A 16,757-nucleotide genomic window follows, 5' to 3' on the forward strand; every position below is an offset into this window, starting at 1 on the left:
TGTCAATTGGATAAAATGTTCTTGAATAAGAGAAGAGTTTAGAGAGACTGTGGACAGATCTATCACTGCAGAACATGGCTGTTGAGATGAAGACTGCTTCCTTAGAAAAAGGAAACAAAAGATCTTTTTTTGTGAGTGTCAAAGGCTTCCCTGATGTTCCCTGAGAGACACTACAGTTGTTTGAGAGCTTCAGGAGACCGTTTCTTAGAAGGACTGTGAACCACCTTAGCCATGACCCCTTTACCTTATGGGTTCCATTTTTATCTTTACTCCAGATATTTTCAGGACCCCCATCTGTGTGTCATACTGTTCTCTGCTGTGGGAAAGATGGTGGGTTCTCTGCACTTCTCTCTGCCAAGTGACCTCTTCTCTATCCTGCTTCTCCAGGTGTCCATGTGGGGCTCAGGTGAGAATATTTTATATTATGTATATCTGGATTCTCTTGTTCTCTGAGTAGAAGGATTAAATCACTCCATCACTTCTCATGTATTCGTGGGTTAATTCTAAATCCTTCCTTTGATATAATGACTTATTTAGCCATACATGAGGACAAATAAATCAATGTTATTATTTTAGAGAGAAGTACCAGGTAGAATTGCTTCACTAATGCCTTCTAATTCATTCAGGTCTCAGCTTCATGAGAAGTGCATTTTATGATGTCCAAGACCTGATTAATAACTCCAATTTAATGATTTCTCAGCACTCTTCCCTCCTCCTTCAGAGAATTTATCACCACTGCAATTAAAAAATCATTTATTTAATATGAGATTACATTGTTGATTGTAAGCTCTGAAAGGGAAGAAACCCTCTTTGTTCTGTTCACTACCACATCTTCATCCTGAATGTGTGCTGCAAATCATTGCTGTATAAATGAGAGAATGTCTATGGGGCTCTGGTTGGCAGTAATAATGCTGTGTTCTAAAATTCCCAGGCAGGTCATTCTGATACCCTTTTCACTTGTGGCTCTATTCCAGATTCATTCTTAGTGATTGGCCCCTCAGAGCCCATTGTGGCCATGCTGGGTGCAGACACAGTGTTGCCCTGTCGTGTGTCCCCAGCCATGAGCGTGGAAAACATGGAGCTGCGGTGGTTCCGCTCCCAGTTCTCAGAGGCTGTGTATGTGTATCAGGATGGAATGGAGCAGACGGGAGAACAGCTAGTAGATTTCAAAGGGAGAGCAGAATTGGTGAAAGATTACATCGCTGAGGGAAGAGTAGCTGTGAGAATCCACAGCCTCCGGATCTCAGACAATGGAATGTACAAGTGTTTTTTTAAAAAAGGCAGTGATTATGAAGAAGCCATTTTGGAGCTAAAGGTGATAGGTAAGTAATTACCTAAGAAGATAGACCACTCTAAGAGAAATGTAAATGTTCCCTATTTGATTTTAGGGGGAGGATGGTGAACAGGACAGAGACAAAAAAGGCAAGTATCCTTGGAGCTGGTCAACATTTCAGACACTGGATTTAACCCCAAATCCTCTTAATCTATTTATACATTTATTGTGCTCTACTTTAAAATTAAAAAACTTTCATAAATATCTACCAGAAAAATAATTTATTTCCTTCTTATGTCTCTCCTCACACATTTTGAAGGAAGCCACCATGATTACTAAAATGTACTGTTGCTCTCAGAGACCGTAATCCCAGTTGACTACACTGACAGACAGAGGCTCAACTGACAGTGTTAGTGGTTGAGTTGAAAGCACTGTTTGGAGGAAGTGACTGTGAGCGTTTGACAGAGTTGATTGGTATTGTAATAAAAAAAAATTTGTCGTCAGAGGCTTGAGGTCAGAAAATAACCGACATTCAGTAACTAAGTGAAGCAGAAGTAGAGAAAACAATTAACTGAGTGGGTTTTGGGGGAATAAAAAGGCCCTGAAGAGAGGGATCAGTGTGAAAGGCTGGAACTGACTGAGGGTTAGTCCACAGAACACTGAATTGACCACTGTGAGTGTTGTCATCATTGGTGCTCTTTCATTTTTATTTACAGTAATTTCATAGTGCATTGTATCCAACTCAAACAATTCAGAAAGGTATAAAATATAAACTGATAACCCCCCTCTCCCTTCAATATTCCTTTTTCTCTTCCAAAGTAGCAATTAATACCAGATTGTTCTATGCTCTTTCAGTTATCTCTCTTTTTTTTTTTAAAGATTGGCGCCTGAGCTAACAACTGTTGCCAATCTTTTTTTTTTTTTTCTGCTTTTATCTTCCCAAACCCCCTGTACATAGTTGTATATCTTAGTTGCAGGACCTTCTAGTTGTGGGATGTGGGACGCCGCCTCAATGTAGCCTGACGAGCGGTGCCATGTCTGAGCCCAGGATCCAAACCCTGGGGCGCTGCAGCAGAGCGCGTGAACTTAACCGCTCGGTCATGGAGCTGGCCCCTCTCTTTCTTTATGTAATACATTTATATATAATTAAATCTTAATAGTATATTATATAATCACAATATTTCTAATATATTTCTGTAGCAAATTTTAATCTTTATTCATAAACTAATCTTCAAAAATGTTCATGTTAACTTATTTAAAAACAAAATTAAATCTATCTTTGAGCCCCCAGCCCATAAGCCTAGTGTGAAGTTATGTCTTGGTTCATATTGGAGCTTCCTGCTCCTGCTCAATCCCTAGAGTACTAATTGGCAAAAGGTCCTTGGAGTCTCATGCAACCCGTAGTGCTTGGGATTCGGTAAATCCCCTCCAGTCTTGGTGCCTCACTGGTTAGTGCTGGGGTGCTTATCTTCCCAGGCTTTGCTACATCTCTCCAAACTGATTCCAGGAAGATTAAGTCGAGAATATTATTAAAGACTTGATGCGATTCTTCAAGAGGCACCTGAAGATTTCTGTCTCTTCCTTAGGTTTCGAGAAACCTCCCCTCCACTCTATCGGAGCTTCTTTCTATTCCCCTTAAGGATGCTAGCTCATCAACATTCTTTTTCCCGCCCATATTACACAACTTCTTTAACTAACTTATGCATTCAACAATATAGGAAGAAGGATCTTCCTCATGCAGTTCCTGCTTTATGCCAAATAGATATTCCTGAAACTGAAATACTATCAATGGAATCAGGAGAGGGAAAACCTTAGAGGAAAACTCAAGTAACAGTTATCTAAGCAGAATTAACAACACATTAAAATGTCAAGTAATTTTCTGCTCCATATACATACACTGATATTTTTACTTAAAATATTTCACAATATCTTTTTCCTATAACTTGCCTCTTCCTCCTTAACAATATATAGCAGACAAATTACAAAATATTGTATTCTTTTATGATTATAAATGTTTTCATTATATAGAAATTCTGTAATTTATGTGAATATTTACTTTCTAATGAGCATTGACAGTGTTCAACTTTATATCATGGCAAAAATAATGAAATATACATATTTGCACATAGATCTCTATGCAGTGATATAAGTTGTTTCTCACAAGATAAGTTTCTCAAATGATTAAGTTTATATCCTATAATTTAACAATTCCAGTTTCAAGATAATCATGAAATTTCTTTAAATTATGGATAGTCCAATAATTGTTCCAGTTTATACTCCTAACAGTGCTACATGAGAATAAATATTTATTTACACTTTTGATGACACTGAATATTATATTTCTTTTGCTTCATTTTTATCAGTATGAAAGGTAAAAATATCTCATAACAAATTTGTATTACTCTCATAACAAATAAATTGGATACCTTTTTATGTATTTCTTACCTGTTTGCATTTTTTCTCCCTTCAATTTCCTGTTAATATCCCTTAATTAACCGGATTTTTTTAAGAGAGATCTTTTTTTGAAAATTTTCTATAGATTCGTGGTTGCTCTTCTACTCAAATTTTGAAAACACTTTTTTCCTAGTTTGTGTTTGACTTATAATTTTTATGATATCTTTCCTTTATAGACCTTTAAAAGTATTTTGTAGTCAGAATTGTCAACATTATCTTTCATGTGTTCTTAGTTTTATGGTGCTCTTAGATGTGTCCATCTATACTAATATTACAAAAATATTTTATTTTCCTTTCTCCTAATACCTTTTCTGTAAGATATATTAAAGTGTAACATACATAGAGAATTTAGTACTGACTTTAAATGTCTCTCTCAATGAATTTTCATAAAGCGAATGCACCTGAAAAACTAGCACCCTAATCATTAAACAGAGCTTAATTAGAATCCAGGAAAATCTGATTTTCCCCTTCCAGTCACAATTTCCCCAAGGACAATCACCATTCTCATCTCTAACCTCATGGATTAATTTTGCCTATCTTTGAATTTCACGTACATGGATGCTTTCATGTCTGGCGTTTTTTTGGGCTGACGATTATGTTTGTGAGGTTTTTCTATGAAGTTAATTGCGTGTAGTTGTAGTTTGTTTCTATCTTTTTTTTATTGCTTTGCTTTCTACATTTAGATCTTTACAGAAATGTGTTTTGGGTATAAAGTTTCATGGAATGCTCAAAATATTCTTTCTTAATGTATATTCACTTATCTCTGTGCCATTAGAGAATAATGTAGAAAATCTCCATCAATTTACAAATGCATTTTTTCCCATAACCTTCTCATAGATACCAAGGTATATTCTAAATTCTCTACATGGTTATAATGATTTGTCTGTCCATTTCTTTGACAACGTCAGGGTGTTTCCATATTTAAAGCTTTGTACTCTCTACCTAGACAAATGTGTTGGTTTTTAAAATTTTTTCTTCTTCTTCTTTGAATATGTTAAGCCTATTTTAAACTAATATTTCTAACTTAACGCTATCTGACAATATATTTATAGGCTCATTTATCCATCTTCTTTATGTGTAACTTTAATGGGAAGAAGCCAAACCTGCTATGTCTTAAAGGAAAGTGCTCTTTCCTTTAAGACAAACTCTCCTGAGCCATGTTGCTTTGATCCCACTTACTTTCAGTAAGAGGTCAAAGATTTTCACAGTCCCAGAAATAACCTCCTTGGAGTCGTTGCATTTTTCAGTTCCTTTTCCATATCAGTTCATTGACTTATGGGTGTAAAGATAAGTCCAACCTTTAGGAGCAGTTGGTTGATTATCTATCCACACTTATCTTCCATTCAGTTAACCTTTGCCTAGTACAGCTGCTTCTATGCTCAGGAATGGGCATCCCTTCTTTTTTTTCTTTCTTGACATAAGTATAGCTTTTGTCTGCTTATTTCAACTTGGAACTTCAATGGTTATATTCTTCCAGGAGGTGCGAGGTCTATTTGGTCTATTAGTTCTTGCTTCCTAGGCTTTGCTCTGCTTCATTTTGCTCAGGACCAATTTCACTCACTTATATTCATTTCCTTTATTCTAGAGAGTTGACAGCTCCCTCAGGCAATTCTGAGAAGATGGATTGTCTTTCAGACTGCTTTCTGTTTTCCAGAGTGTGTCCTCCCAGGCAGGTCAGGACTTGGCAGTAAAAACTATTAGCTGTATTATAATTTTTATCCAAAAAAAAAAAAGACGATTAGGTGAGGTTCCTAATATATTTTCTACATCTGAGGAACTGGAATAGCACTGAGCCAGACATAAGAAGATTCATTCTTTGTGGTGTCAAGTTTAAAAAAGACAAAATAACATATAGTCTTAGAAGTCAGGATAGCCATTATTCTCAAGGAGGCAATGGATTCTTCTAGCATTCTGGTAATGTTATGTTTTGATATGGGTACTGGTTACATGAATCTACTAGTAGACCCAGGCTACGCAGAGCTGAAGAAGAGGAGAGGTGGTGGAAGAAAAAAGAAGGGGTGAGAGCGCAAAGATAAAAAAACACCTTTACTCTTTTATGGACTCACTTCATCTTGCTACCTTCATCTTTTAGATGATCTCTACTCAGAGTAAGAAAGAAAATTTGGAAAAAATTACAGAGATTGTTTAAGGAAGTGACTACACAAAGTCTCAATTTAAGCCTAGAAAGATAGTCTTCCTTGAGACTCCAATAAATGGAATAGACAGATACGTGATATAGATATAGATATATTGATTTTTTTCCTGAAAAAATTCAACATTGACAAATTTTACTTTGCTCCTTTCCTATTATCCTTTATGACAAATTGCTGATATGCTTGGGTAAAGTAGTTATGAACAGGCAGTAATATAAGTCCTAGTGTCAGCTTAAAATCTCTTGTGATTTTTGAACCACAGACATCTGTTTATCTTATGGGAGAAGAAAAGAAACCCCCTCCTTTCACCGAGAACTATGGTGCTTCGTCCATCTCCCCACTGGTGTTACTATGTAACATTAGGAAATTCTGGATAAAAAGTGTTCAGGTCTCAGATGAATTACTTTCCTCTCCAGGTTTGGGTTCTGCTCCCCATATTTTCATGGTGGGTCCAGAAGATGAAGGAATAAGGCTGACATGCACAGGCAAGGGATGGTTTCCCCAGCCTGAGGTACAATGGAAAGATGCAAAAGGAGAGAAGTTACCATCTCTCTCTGAGGCTGAGACCCAAGACGACGATGGGTTGTTTCAGATAGAGGCATCCCTCATTGTGAGAGACAGCTCAAAGAGAGAAGTGTTCTGCTCCATGAAGAACCCCTTCTTTGGACAAGAGCAAGAGGCAACTATTTCCATCCCAGGTCAGTGTTGCTCATTTTGGGGACAGGAAAAAAGGAAAGAGGGGATATTTGCGACCTGGGATGGTATAGACTTGCCTGATGTATGTTTTTGATAAATTTTGGGGGGTCCTGTGTCAGAACCCTTCTTCCCTAGGACCTCTCCTTGGAAGGTAGCATTTGCTGTGACTTTCCTCATCCTTGGTATTTTTGTGGGTGCTGTTATGTTTTTGGCCTGGAAAGAACAGCAGGAAAAGAAGAGAGTACGGGAAGCCATGGAGGAAAAAGAGAAAGAAAGCAAAGCCAAAGGTAAACTGTGAATCAGACTTGGTGGGATCTGTGAATTTACAGGTTTTTTTTAGCATGGCTGTGCATATGGGTGGCATCTGTTGGAACACAGAGACTTACGTGTACTGAATTAGAGCCCCAAGACCTTCAACAGGACATAGAGCCGAGGATCTCCATGACAAAAATATTATAATAGAGAGTTCAACTGAGAGAGAAAACTCACTAGTATAAACATGGAGTTAGAAAAAATCGCCATAGTAATTCTCAATTAAGGTAAATTTCTTTATGTAGGTATACGGAAGTAGCATTCAGGATCTGGGCTTAGTAACATACTCTAGAAAATAAACCTTGGATTTTTTTTCTGTAAAGTCTGTTTTGTTATTTTCTTTCCTTTTTAGAATCACTTGAGAAAGAGCTTGGTAAGTTCTCCATTGTCTTTACTCTAATAGGGGAAATAGAGTCCTTATTCCATGCTGTGTACTTGGCATCTAACAGGCTGTTATTCTTTTTCAGTCAGAAGGAAGGAATTATATCAGCAAGGTGAGTTATATTGATGTTACAGTTGGGTCAACTCTCTCATCTGCCCCTGTGTTCTGATCGCCTCCTCTTTACCTTGTTGGTGAGGGAGACATCACCCACCCTAAATAGAATGAGATGGTCAGATGCACAACAGCCCAAACTGGACATATGCAATTTACAGCAGTTTATTAATCACATATATTCATATCCTGGGGTTGGAGGACACCACAAGCCATGCAGGGCCACATGGGGGTTGCACTTGGGAACAGAGTAAAGCAGCAAGGGCTGTGGGAGGCTGGCTGTTGTCTGCGGAAGTATGTGATTGAATTGTTTGAATAATTTTGCAGGCTGACAGGGAGGTGAAGCCCATTAGGTTGAAGACCAGGTAGGGTTCAGCTGGCTTGGCTGATCAGGAAATTAGCTGAGTGGGGAGATTTTCCTCCTGGGTGGAGGACATATCTGGTGAGAGCAGGGGAATTTAGTTAGGTGTTTGGAGCCCTGTGAGGCTCAAAGATGTCAAAATATCACATGAAATTTTAGGCCCTAGAATACACTCTCACAATTTGAGCCTATCTTCTCCTTCTCCCAAAAGAACAAGACCCTCACGTTTTATCACAGAAGTGTTAGTGGAATGTGGAAAATAACACAGGAGATGTAAAAAATGTCAAATACCTCAGAATAGTCATGAAGTGATGAATACAGCAACATAGCACTATCAAAAACCTTCATATTGTATGTTGTTGCTGCCATTTCATGCTCCGAAGTGAAGGTCCTATGGATGGGAGAATCTAATTCCTCTGTTTTATTTCAGACTGGAGGAAAGCGAAGTTATATGCTGGTGAGTAACAGAGGTTGTCTTGGGGCTACAGCCACCCCTGGATTTCATGAGGTATTTCCAGGGCTTTTTTCAGAGATGTACCATCTTCTGGAAACTTTATTTTGAAGGTGGGGGTCCAAAAAAATACAGACAGTAAGGAATAAGCATCCTACTAGTTCAGAAGACATGGTCTTGGCATAATTTCCCATATGATTTTTTTCTTTTTAGATTGGAGAAAGGAACAGTTTGAAGAAGGTGAGTAACCTTATGATTTTGTCCCACATAATCTCTTCTATACAAGTAAGAAACTCTTGTATTTGTATAAATTCCCAATAATGCCTGCTTGTAGCTTTCACTTCAGTCTCAATCTCCTGCTGAAACGTTAACAGACTTCTTACTGTTCAGATACCATTCATTCATTCCTTCAGCAGAAATTTATGCAACCCTTTATTCAGTGGCAAATAAACAAAGCAGATCTGATCTTGACTTCATGGGAAAGTACATGTACAAACTGTGATACATGTTATGAAGGAATAAGAGATTTCCATGAGAAAAAAACAATGGATTAAAGGAATTTCCCTGATGGATTGATATTTAGTCTGAGACTTAAGTGTTATGGTCAATTCATTATTGTGAATAACACTGAAAGAGTAATTCAGTCAAAAGGAAGTCTATCACGTAACCAGCCTGAGACAGAGAAGAGCTTGGTGCATCTTAGTGCAAGTGGAAAACAGCTCCTGACCATCTTAAGAGTCTTTCCAGAATTGTGAGTTGATTACCAAATTCTAGTGCAGACTATTTTACTTTGAATGTCCCTGCATCCACAAACATTTTCTAGTTAGTTTAATCCTCCGAAAATTAAAACATATCCTAATGTCCCACATACAAATTCTTATGAGAAAAACTTTAATTATTCAATTTGTCTGCTTTGACAAGAAGCGGATAAATTACCACCAGTATTAGTACTGTTGCTACTATCACTACTGGTATTAGTGTTACTGTAACTATTGGAAGCTAAAACTTACCGAGTGATCATCATGGACAAGACACAGTACTAAGTTCTCTACACATTATGTCGTTTACTCCTCACAATAATCCTATGCTGAGGTATCATAATTACATGCATCATCGTGAGGGTAAATTGAGGCTGAGAGAAGCAAAAACATCTTCACCAAGATCACAGCCATTAAGGACAGAGTGATTATCAAAATTCAGATCTTTCTGACTAGAGCTTGGGATTTCAACCATTAGAAATATGGTAAGAGTGTATGAGAAGTAGATAACTTAGTTATTACATAAGCCCACAAAAAAAACGATACCAAAGAAGCTTAAATGAAAGTAGGTACACTTTGATTTGAAATATGACAGGGCTTAATTACTAAGAGCAAGCATTAAAGTAACAGACATTTGAAGAAGAATGGAGAGACCACATCCTGAAATACCTGACCCTGGAGATTTTCCAGGGGGACAGTCATCTGGACCAGATGGCCTCAGCCTGTCTGGAGCAAATGGTTACCCAAGGTCCTGTCCAACTCTGGCCTTCTATGATTTACACATCATGTGTCTCCTATGAATGGACACAGGATAGAACATAATTTTTTTATCTACTCTTCCATTTCTCTCCCTCTTGTTTCCTTCCATTATCCTTTCTCAGTATTTGCATCTTCTCTAAGGTCAACCAGTCTCCATGGTGGAATGATCTTTAATTTTTTTCCCCCCACATCTGCAGTGGCTGTTACTCTGGATCCAGACACAGCTCATCCCAACCTCATCTTATCCAAGAGTGGAAAACATGTTTCTTCAATAGAGAATGTACCTCAGAACTGTGATGCCCCAACATACCAAGGGCAAGGGGAATCTGAAACCATCTTCAGTGTTCTGGGCCAGAATTCCTTTACCACAGGGAGACATTACTGGGAGGTAGAAGTGAAAACAGGGACAGAAGTTGGACCTGGGACTAGATGGGCTCTGGGTGTTTGCTCAGATACAGTGAAGAGAGAGGGGTGGTTTGTAGAAAGTCCAGAGAAGAATTTCTGGGTGATGATATACAAGGATGGAGAAATCAGGACTCTCACCTCCCGGCCACAGACTCTGTCACTGATGCAGCACTCCCACAGGATAGGAGTTTTCCTGGACTGGGAAGCTGGGGATGTGTCCTTTTACAATATGGTTGATGGGTCGCACATCTATTCTTTTACTGAAGTTACCTTCTGTGGGATCCTCCATCCTTATTTTAGCCTTCAGGGTCCTGGCACGTCTATAACCATCTGCCTAGCTTCAGATCGCACAGAAAATTGTCCAGATTCTTCTCCAAAGACCTCTCTAACTCATTTAAGGAGTTGTGATATGGATGTCCCCCAAGAAGCTAATTCTCTATTACCTCCGTAAGAAGTGAAGTGTCACACCTCTGCTGCCTCCACTCGAGCTTCTTATGGGTATGTTCTCCAAGAAAGCTGTCCTTGTGTGGAGAGTAGGTCATTTTCACTAGGTATGATTTTAGCCCCTTTCAAAGAGAGAGAGGCAGAAAGAGAAATGGGACAACTGAAAAATATCCAGGGGCATTTCCTCTAGTGTCACTTTTGGGGAAATACAGCGTCTTTTTGAGCAGCCAAAATTTGTCATAAGAAAACTCCAAACAAACTCATGGCCTCCCTTCTGTTCTGGTGCTCAGTGTGCGTTGAAGTAAATATTTTTACAGCTACATTTAAAAAGAAAATGTCTCTTCTTACTATTTTTGTTATCAAATATGGAGGAGGGGGTGGTGTTTGAAGGGAAGGGTCTCAGTTGAGAGAATTCTCAATACATGTTACTACTGTTGGAGACACAGAAACCTGTTCAAGTCCTTTTAAATGCAATATCTCAGATTGTCCTTTCTTCAGGCTCTAGTGTCCATCGGCTTATAAACTTGGACTTTGCCAAGGGGTGGGGAGGACTGATATATAACTTTAAACCACTTGAACAGGAGCCCAAGCTTTCTGGGAGGGAAGAGCCCTTTCCTTTAGAAAAAAGAATTGATGTTGCAGTTTATGTTTTCAGAAAAGAAGTCATCAAATAGGAATGAAGAAACATATGCAGGCTTCATGAAGAAAGAGCCACTGCTAATGCTGACTTTTTTTCTTCTTTCTGATCATGTTCTTCCCACTGTTGAGGATTTCCTTTGCCTTTCATGCCACTCAACCTTCTCCAGCTGTTTATCACCAAGCTTATGTCTTCAAGGATATAAAATATGAGCTTCTCCTGTTAAATAAGCCTTCTTTTCCTGGCAACAGAAAAGATCCACTTAGATTTTTCTGCAACATTAACAAATCTTTAAACTACAAGTCCCTTTAACAACCTCTCTTGGAAGATTTATCTCCTTAGCAAAATTTCCCTGGCACATCAAGTGGCAAAACCAGTATTTGAACCCAGGAAGAATAAATCCAGAGCCCAGAATATTAACTTCAGGGGAGTCAAGGGAGGGAGGGATTATATAACAAGCAAGAAAATAATAAAGGCAGGAGAGAGGTAAATGAACATTGGAAAAATATTAATAGATATAATCAAATGGACATGATGGATGAGGACAGATTTCTGGACATGAGAACGCTATTCATGAGGGTAACAACAAAAAAGAACAAATGGGATTGGGACTATAATATAGAACAGAAAGGAAAATGGATTCAGTTTTGGATATTTTACGTTTGTTATATAATCAGGATATTCGGCATGAGGTTGCCAAATGAGTTTTTAGTGTCTCTTCTGCAGGAACTAAAGTCATATTTTGTTCTACAACAGGATTCTTCTGCCTGTCCTTCTCTACTCATTTTAATGAGTTTTTGCCCTTCCAAACTTGGGGATTGGGGAGCATAGGCTAGAGGTGGGCAAGGAAAGAAAACGTGAGGGTGGATGGTCTATTGGAATCAGAGCTGTAGACATGTCAGGGATAACATCTTCCATCATGTCCTCATCTCTAGCTATGGGTAAATCAACAAGCGGTGAAGGCTCTCCAAGTAGCCAATAGTTTGAGGCAAAGCAATGACCTTGAATTCATATTCTGACTCTGTTAATTAATTCTTTATTTCTGGACTACTCTGGCAATCTCATTTTGAGTAAAGTTGAATAGAGATCATAAATGTATGATAAAACATTCAAAAAACAAAGAGACTTCTCTAGAATAAAGAAATACCTTAGGGCAGGAATTGTCTTATTAAGCATTTTATCTCTAAGGCCTAGCACGCTGCACTCTACAGATAAGGCATTCAATAAATATCCTATTTATGGATCTATTCATGCATTCCTCAAATGTTTATTGATCAACTAATATATGCCACTTCTCTAGATTGTGAGGATACACAAAAAAGAAAAATGTCACTGCTCTAATGGAACTTATAGTCTACTGACAAATGAGGAAAAAGTCCTGAGGGGGATTACGAAATTTAGTCTCTCTAGTGCCGTTCCTTGAATGTGAGATCCATCCACTCATACATCTGAGAGCTGCTGTACCATGCTTTACATGACTACAATCGGCTGTCTATGCATCAGCTGTGAGAGGGAACTGGATCCTTGAGGGGCCAACCCAATTACTCATGTATTAGCCACAGTGACTGTTTAGCAATTGGGGCATCTTACTCAAACCACCAATCATTCTCCTCCCCTATAATTTTTCTAAGTGGAATTGGAACTGAGAAAGTAAATTAATCCCCAATTTGGGAAGCTAGAGAAAAATGTTTCTTAATATATATAGTGAAAGAATATGACTGATAAAAAACACATTTTCATGAGACTTTGCTAGGGAAAGGCTGTGTATTTATATTTCGGGCCCACACAAGCACACAAGACTAACAAGCAAAGAGTTCGATTGCTTAGGAAGGAAGATTCAAAAAGAAAAAATGAAAGAAAAAGGATAGTTAACCTTCAGACATTATTAAATAAAACATTTTTGATCAAATTAAATCAAAATAGAGTAACATCAAACATATTTTAAGGCAAAGCTAGCATATTTACTAATACATTTGTCTTCAAAAATAAAAGGGTATAGGGGTCTGTCCAGTGGTGCAGCGGTGAAGTTCACACATTCTGCTTTGGCGGCCCGGGGTACACCAGTTCAGATCCCAGGTGTGGACCTACGCACCACTTATCAAGCCATGATATGACAGGGGTCCCACATATAAAGTAGAGGAAGATGGGCATGCATATTAGCTCAGGGCCAGTCTTCCTCAACAAAAAAAAGAAGAGGATTGGCGACAGATGTTAGCTCAGGGTAATCTTCCTCAAAAAAGTAAATAAATAAAAGGGCATATAAGTGTATGTCAATGTATCAAAATTGTGTAAACCATTTGTCAAATCCCATAGACTGTACAACACAGAACGTGAACCCTATTTTAAACTCTGGATGCGCTTGAAAATAATGTGTCAATATTTTGCTTATCAGTTGGAACAAATGTACCACACCAGTGCAAGAGGTTAATAACAGAGAAAACTATGAAAAGAGAGAGGAAGGATATGGAAAGGCTCTGGATTTTCCATTCAATTTTTCTGTAAACCTAACACAGCCTTAAAACATAAAGTCTTTTAATTAAATTAAAAAAAGGAATATAGAACTGGTACATGCTACAACACGAATGAACTTTGAAAACATTATGCTGAGTAAAAGAAGCCGAACACAAAAAATTCATATATTTCATGATTCGATTTATTTGAAATATCCAGAATAGGCAAATTCACAGAAAGTAGATTAGTGTTAGCCAGGGTTGGAGAGAGGGAAAAATGGATAGTGACTGCTTAACGGCTATGGAATTTCCTTTTGGAACAATGACAATACCCTAGAATTGGATAAGGATGACGGTTGTGCAATATTGTGAAGATATAAATACCACTAAATTGTACACTTTAAAATGACTGAAGTGATGAATTTTGTTATGTGTATTTTACCACAATTGAAAAAAATTAAAACCTAAATAAAATAAATGTGTAAATACTTGTGGAAGAATAATATATATTTTCAAACACAAATTTATGACTTTAAAAATGGAGAAAACGTATTATGACCCAAAAGAGAAACTCCAGAACACCATAGATGAATGGTTTTCAAAGGACGGCAATAACTCTGTGGGGTCTGCCATCCTGGAGCACAGCAGAGCGTCATATCCAGGTGTTCCTCATTCTCCCTACAGAAGATTTTAAGACTTTTTCCACAACTTTATTTTTTCATATTCTTTATTCCACATGTAGCTTATCTTTAATTAATTATCACTTTAAAATATTTTTACTGTGTTGCATTTATTGCTTATGTTTATTCATTTTATAATTACTAATTTTAAATTGTATGCTTTATTTTGTAAAAATAAAATTGAAATTTTCATATCCATGATACGTAATTAATTTTTCTCTTGAACTAGAATTTCTAAAAATTTCCCCCACCCCATGTCCTCTACTAACTTTCTGACAAAGTCTGGAGCAGAGGTTCCACAACATCGCATATGAATTTCAAGATTATATCTTAGTGATCATATTTTTCTTCTTATATTAAGACGCATTCTCTCTTACTCGTTTTTAACTATAATTTTCATTTTCTCAGCCCCACTTGGATAACTAATGGTCATCTTCTTAAAGAAACTGATCAAATACTTGATCATTCCTTGCATTTCCTCTTCTAGGCTAAACTACATTTCCCATTGGATTTTCCAGAGGTCTTTGGCCATCAGATATCATACTGTGATCAGCAGGATATCAGAGAGCTTGGGATAGGATAGGTCTCTGAAGGAATCAGTCTCCATGTCAGATTTGAAGCCAGAGTGAGGTTAAAGCACTCTTGACTTGGTACCTGGATGAGTGCATGAGTTCCCTTCAAGTAGCTGGTGAAAGGAAAAAAGATCTGGGACTTGGAATATAATCCTGGTTTCCAGAATCCAAGGTTTATGTTTTCCTTGGAGGTATTGCAGAGGCCTGCCTGGGTGCAGGAAAGATGTCAGGAGAGTCTACACTAGGAAACAAAGAATGAAGAAGGAATGTCCAGTTTCAGGAAAATTTGAGGGAAAATGTTGGTAGGGCACCTGTTAGTCATGTTATAAAAGAAGAGGTATCCAGAGGCATAGTCAAGGGAGATTCTGACCTGACCTAGGGCCATCTTCAGAGAGAGAAGGTAATGGCCTAGGACTCATTTCCATAGCAACCAATTTCCTGAACCCGTTCTCAGGTGACACAGAGATGACTCCCTCACAATATTGTCTTTGGCAACACCTGGGACCCATCCCGTCCTGTCCCCAACCTCCACCTCTCAGTACCACCTCCCTGACATGAGCCTTTCCTGGCCCGGGATGTTGAGGAAGCCATCAAATCTCTGTGGGACGTCTGGCTGTGTGAGTGTCCATGGGTCACATGTTTGTTTCCCTCAGAAAGGATCAGTTCCGGGTGACCTATATTTGGATCCAGTGTCACATTAACTGTAGAGAAAAAAAATTCATTCTGATAACAATCAATATGAGGGGTATTAAAAATATTAATTTCATACTATTAACATCCAAACAGGCAAGTTACAGTGACATAAGAAACTTAAAGTGGAAGAACTTTCTAGCACACACAAAACAGCATCTCTATCAATATGTGAGAAGTCCTTCATTGGTACAGCAGGAAAAGCCAATAAGCAAGTTACCATATTTTCAAAGATCTTAGTGAAATGTTCATGCCAGTAGAATTGCAGTTAAGTTTCAGCTCTCAATCTTCAAAGCAAGCATGGCTATGCCACTAACTTTTTTCTTCCCCTCCTCTAACTAGGTAACTTGAGAATGTGCACTAGGGGATCAAATTACTGTCTTTTAATCCTTTTGTTTCTATTATCACTGCAAACTCTGATCTCATTCAGCATTGACCTCAATTACATGAATGTAAGTCGTGGGCTGTCGTGTTTCATTAATTATTGAACATTCACTGAATGCCTCCCGTATGAGATTGCTGAAAAGACAGGCTAAGGAACATGCACAGTCAGCTTCCCACTGCAAAGTGTGTTCCACACTGTTCCTGGTTACCTGACTTACCTTTTTTACAGCTCTTCCTCCTGATCAGGCCTGCAGCTCCAGCAAGAAGCAGTCCCAAAAGAAGCAGCATCTTCCATGAGAACGTCATCTTGAACTCTAAAATGGAAACCCCAGAATCTCATTAAATCATGAAGCTGGAAAAATTTCAAGATTGTCCATTTCATCTGAGCGGCTCCTGCACTGGAGATGACGGTTAGAACTGGGCCTCCTGGGGAGGAAGTTGGTTTTCTCCTCCCTGTTCTGCAGAAGCTGAGGAGAGACTAGAAGTTTATGCTCCCTTTACTGTTTGCCCGTCTCAGAAATACTCACACGCATACATGCACACGCACATTTCTTCCCCTCTCTTTTCCAATTATATCACCACAATCACTGGGATAACAAGGGTGGCAAAAGGATAAAATTACCCAGTCCACAGCTATGAAGATGGTGTTAATGAAAATTAGTTTCTAATTCAGAAGAAAATCCATCATGAGGGAAAAAAACCAAAGTGAAAGAATTTGTAGACAGAGTGACAACAGAGTCAATTCTTAGAGTTTAGTATATAAATATGTAACAATGTAACCTTAG

At 38.2% G+C, this 16,757-nt stretch overlaps 2 protein-coding genes across 5 annotated transcripts in view; one reads left to right on the forward strand and one right to left on the reverse strand.

The window, feature by feature from the left end:
* The first annotated feature begins 980 nt into the window (after positions 1-980).
* On the forward strand, positions 981-10,894 carry LOC100060186 (butyrophilin subfamily 1 member A1-like). Its single transcript, XM_001492530.6, has 8 exons — positions 981-1,322; positions 6,297-6,578; positions 6,696-6,863; positions 7,241-7,261; positions 7,356-7,382; positions 8,173-8,199; positions 8,407-8,433; positions 9,908-10,894. The coding sequence occupies exons 1-8, from the start codon at positions 1,016-1,018 to the stop codon at positions 10,564-10,566; spliced, it is 1,518 nt and encodes a 505-aa protein (XP_001492580.3). The 5' UTR covers positions 981-1,015; the 3' UTR covers positions 10,567-10,894.
* BTNL2 (butyrophilin like 2) overlaps positions 8,392-16,757 on the reverse strand; it is a 54,127-nt gene continuing 45,761 nt past the window's right edge. For 2 of the 4 annotated variants that reach the window (XM_070245386.1, XM_023624684.2), the window contains 2 exons: positions 16,191-16,286; positions 13,828-15,599 (listed from right to left, as the gene is read on the reverse strand). In XM_070245386.1, the coding sequence (XP_070101487.1) occupies positions 15,373-15,599; positions 16,191-16,286 (323 nt within the window). In that variant the 3' untranslated portion in view covers positions 13,828-15,372. Of the gene's footprint in view, positions 11,438-13,827; positions 15,600-16,190; positions 16,287-16,757 lie in introns of those variants that run through there. The other 2 variants (XM_070245388.1, XM_070245387.1) reach the window with 2 other exon arrangements.

This window comes from Equus caballus, chromosome 20 (assembly GCF_041296265.1).
Source record: "Equus caballus isolate H_3958 breed thoroughbred chromosome 20, TB-T2T, whole genome shotgun sequence".
Taxonomy (NCBI): Eukaryota; Metazoa; Chordata; class Mammalia; order Perissodactyla; family Equidae; genus Equus; species Equus caballus.

Excerpts from the sequence above, each read along its gene's own strand:
- LOC100060186 (XM_001492530.6), top strand. The coding sequence starts at position 1,016 with ATGCTGGGTGCAGACACAGTGTTGCCCTGTCGTGTGTCCCCAGCCATG. Across the intron at positions 6,579-6,695 it reads GGCAACTATTTCCATCCCAG|AACCCTTCTTCCCTAGGACC; the intron begins GTCAGTGTTGCT and ends GTCCTGTGTCAG. Across the intron at positions 7,383-8,172 it reads GAAGGAATTATATCAGCAAG|ACTGGAGGAAAGCGAAGTTA; the intron begins GTGAGTTATATT and ends GTTTTATTTCAG.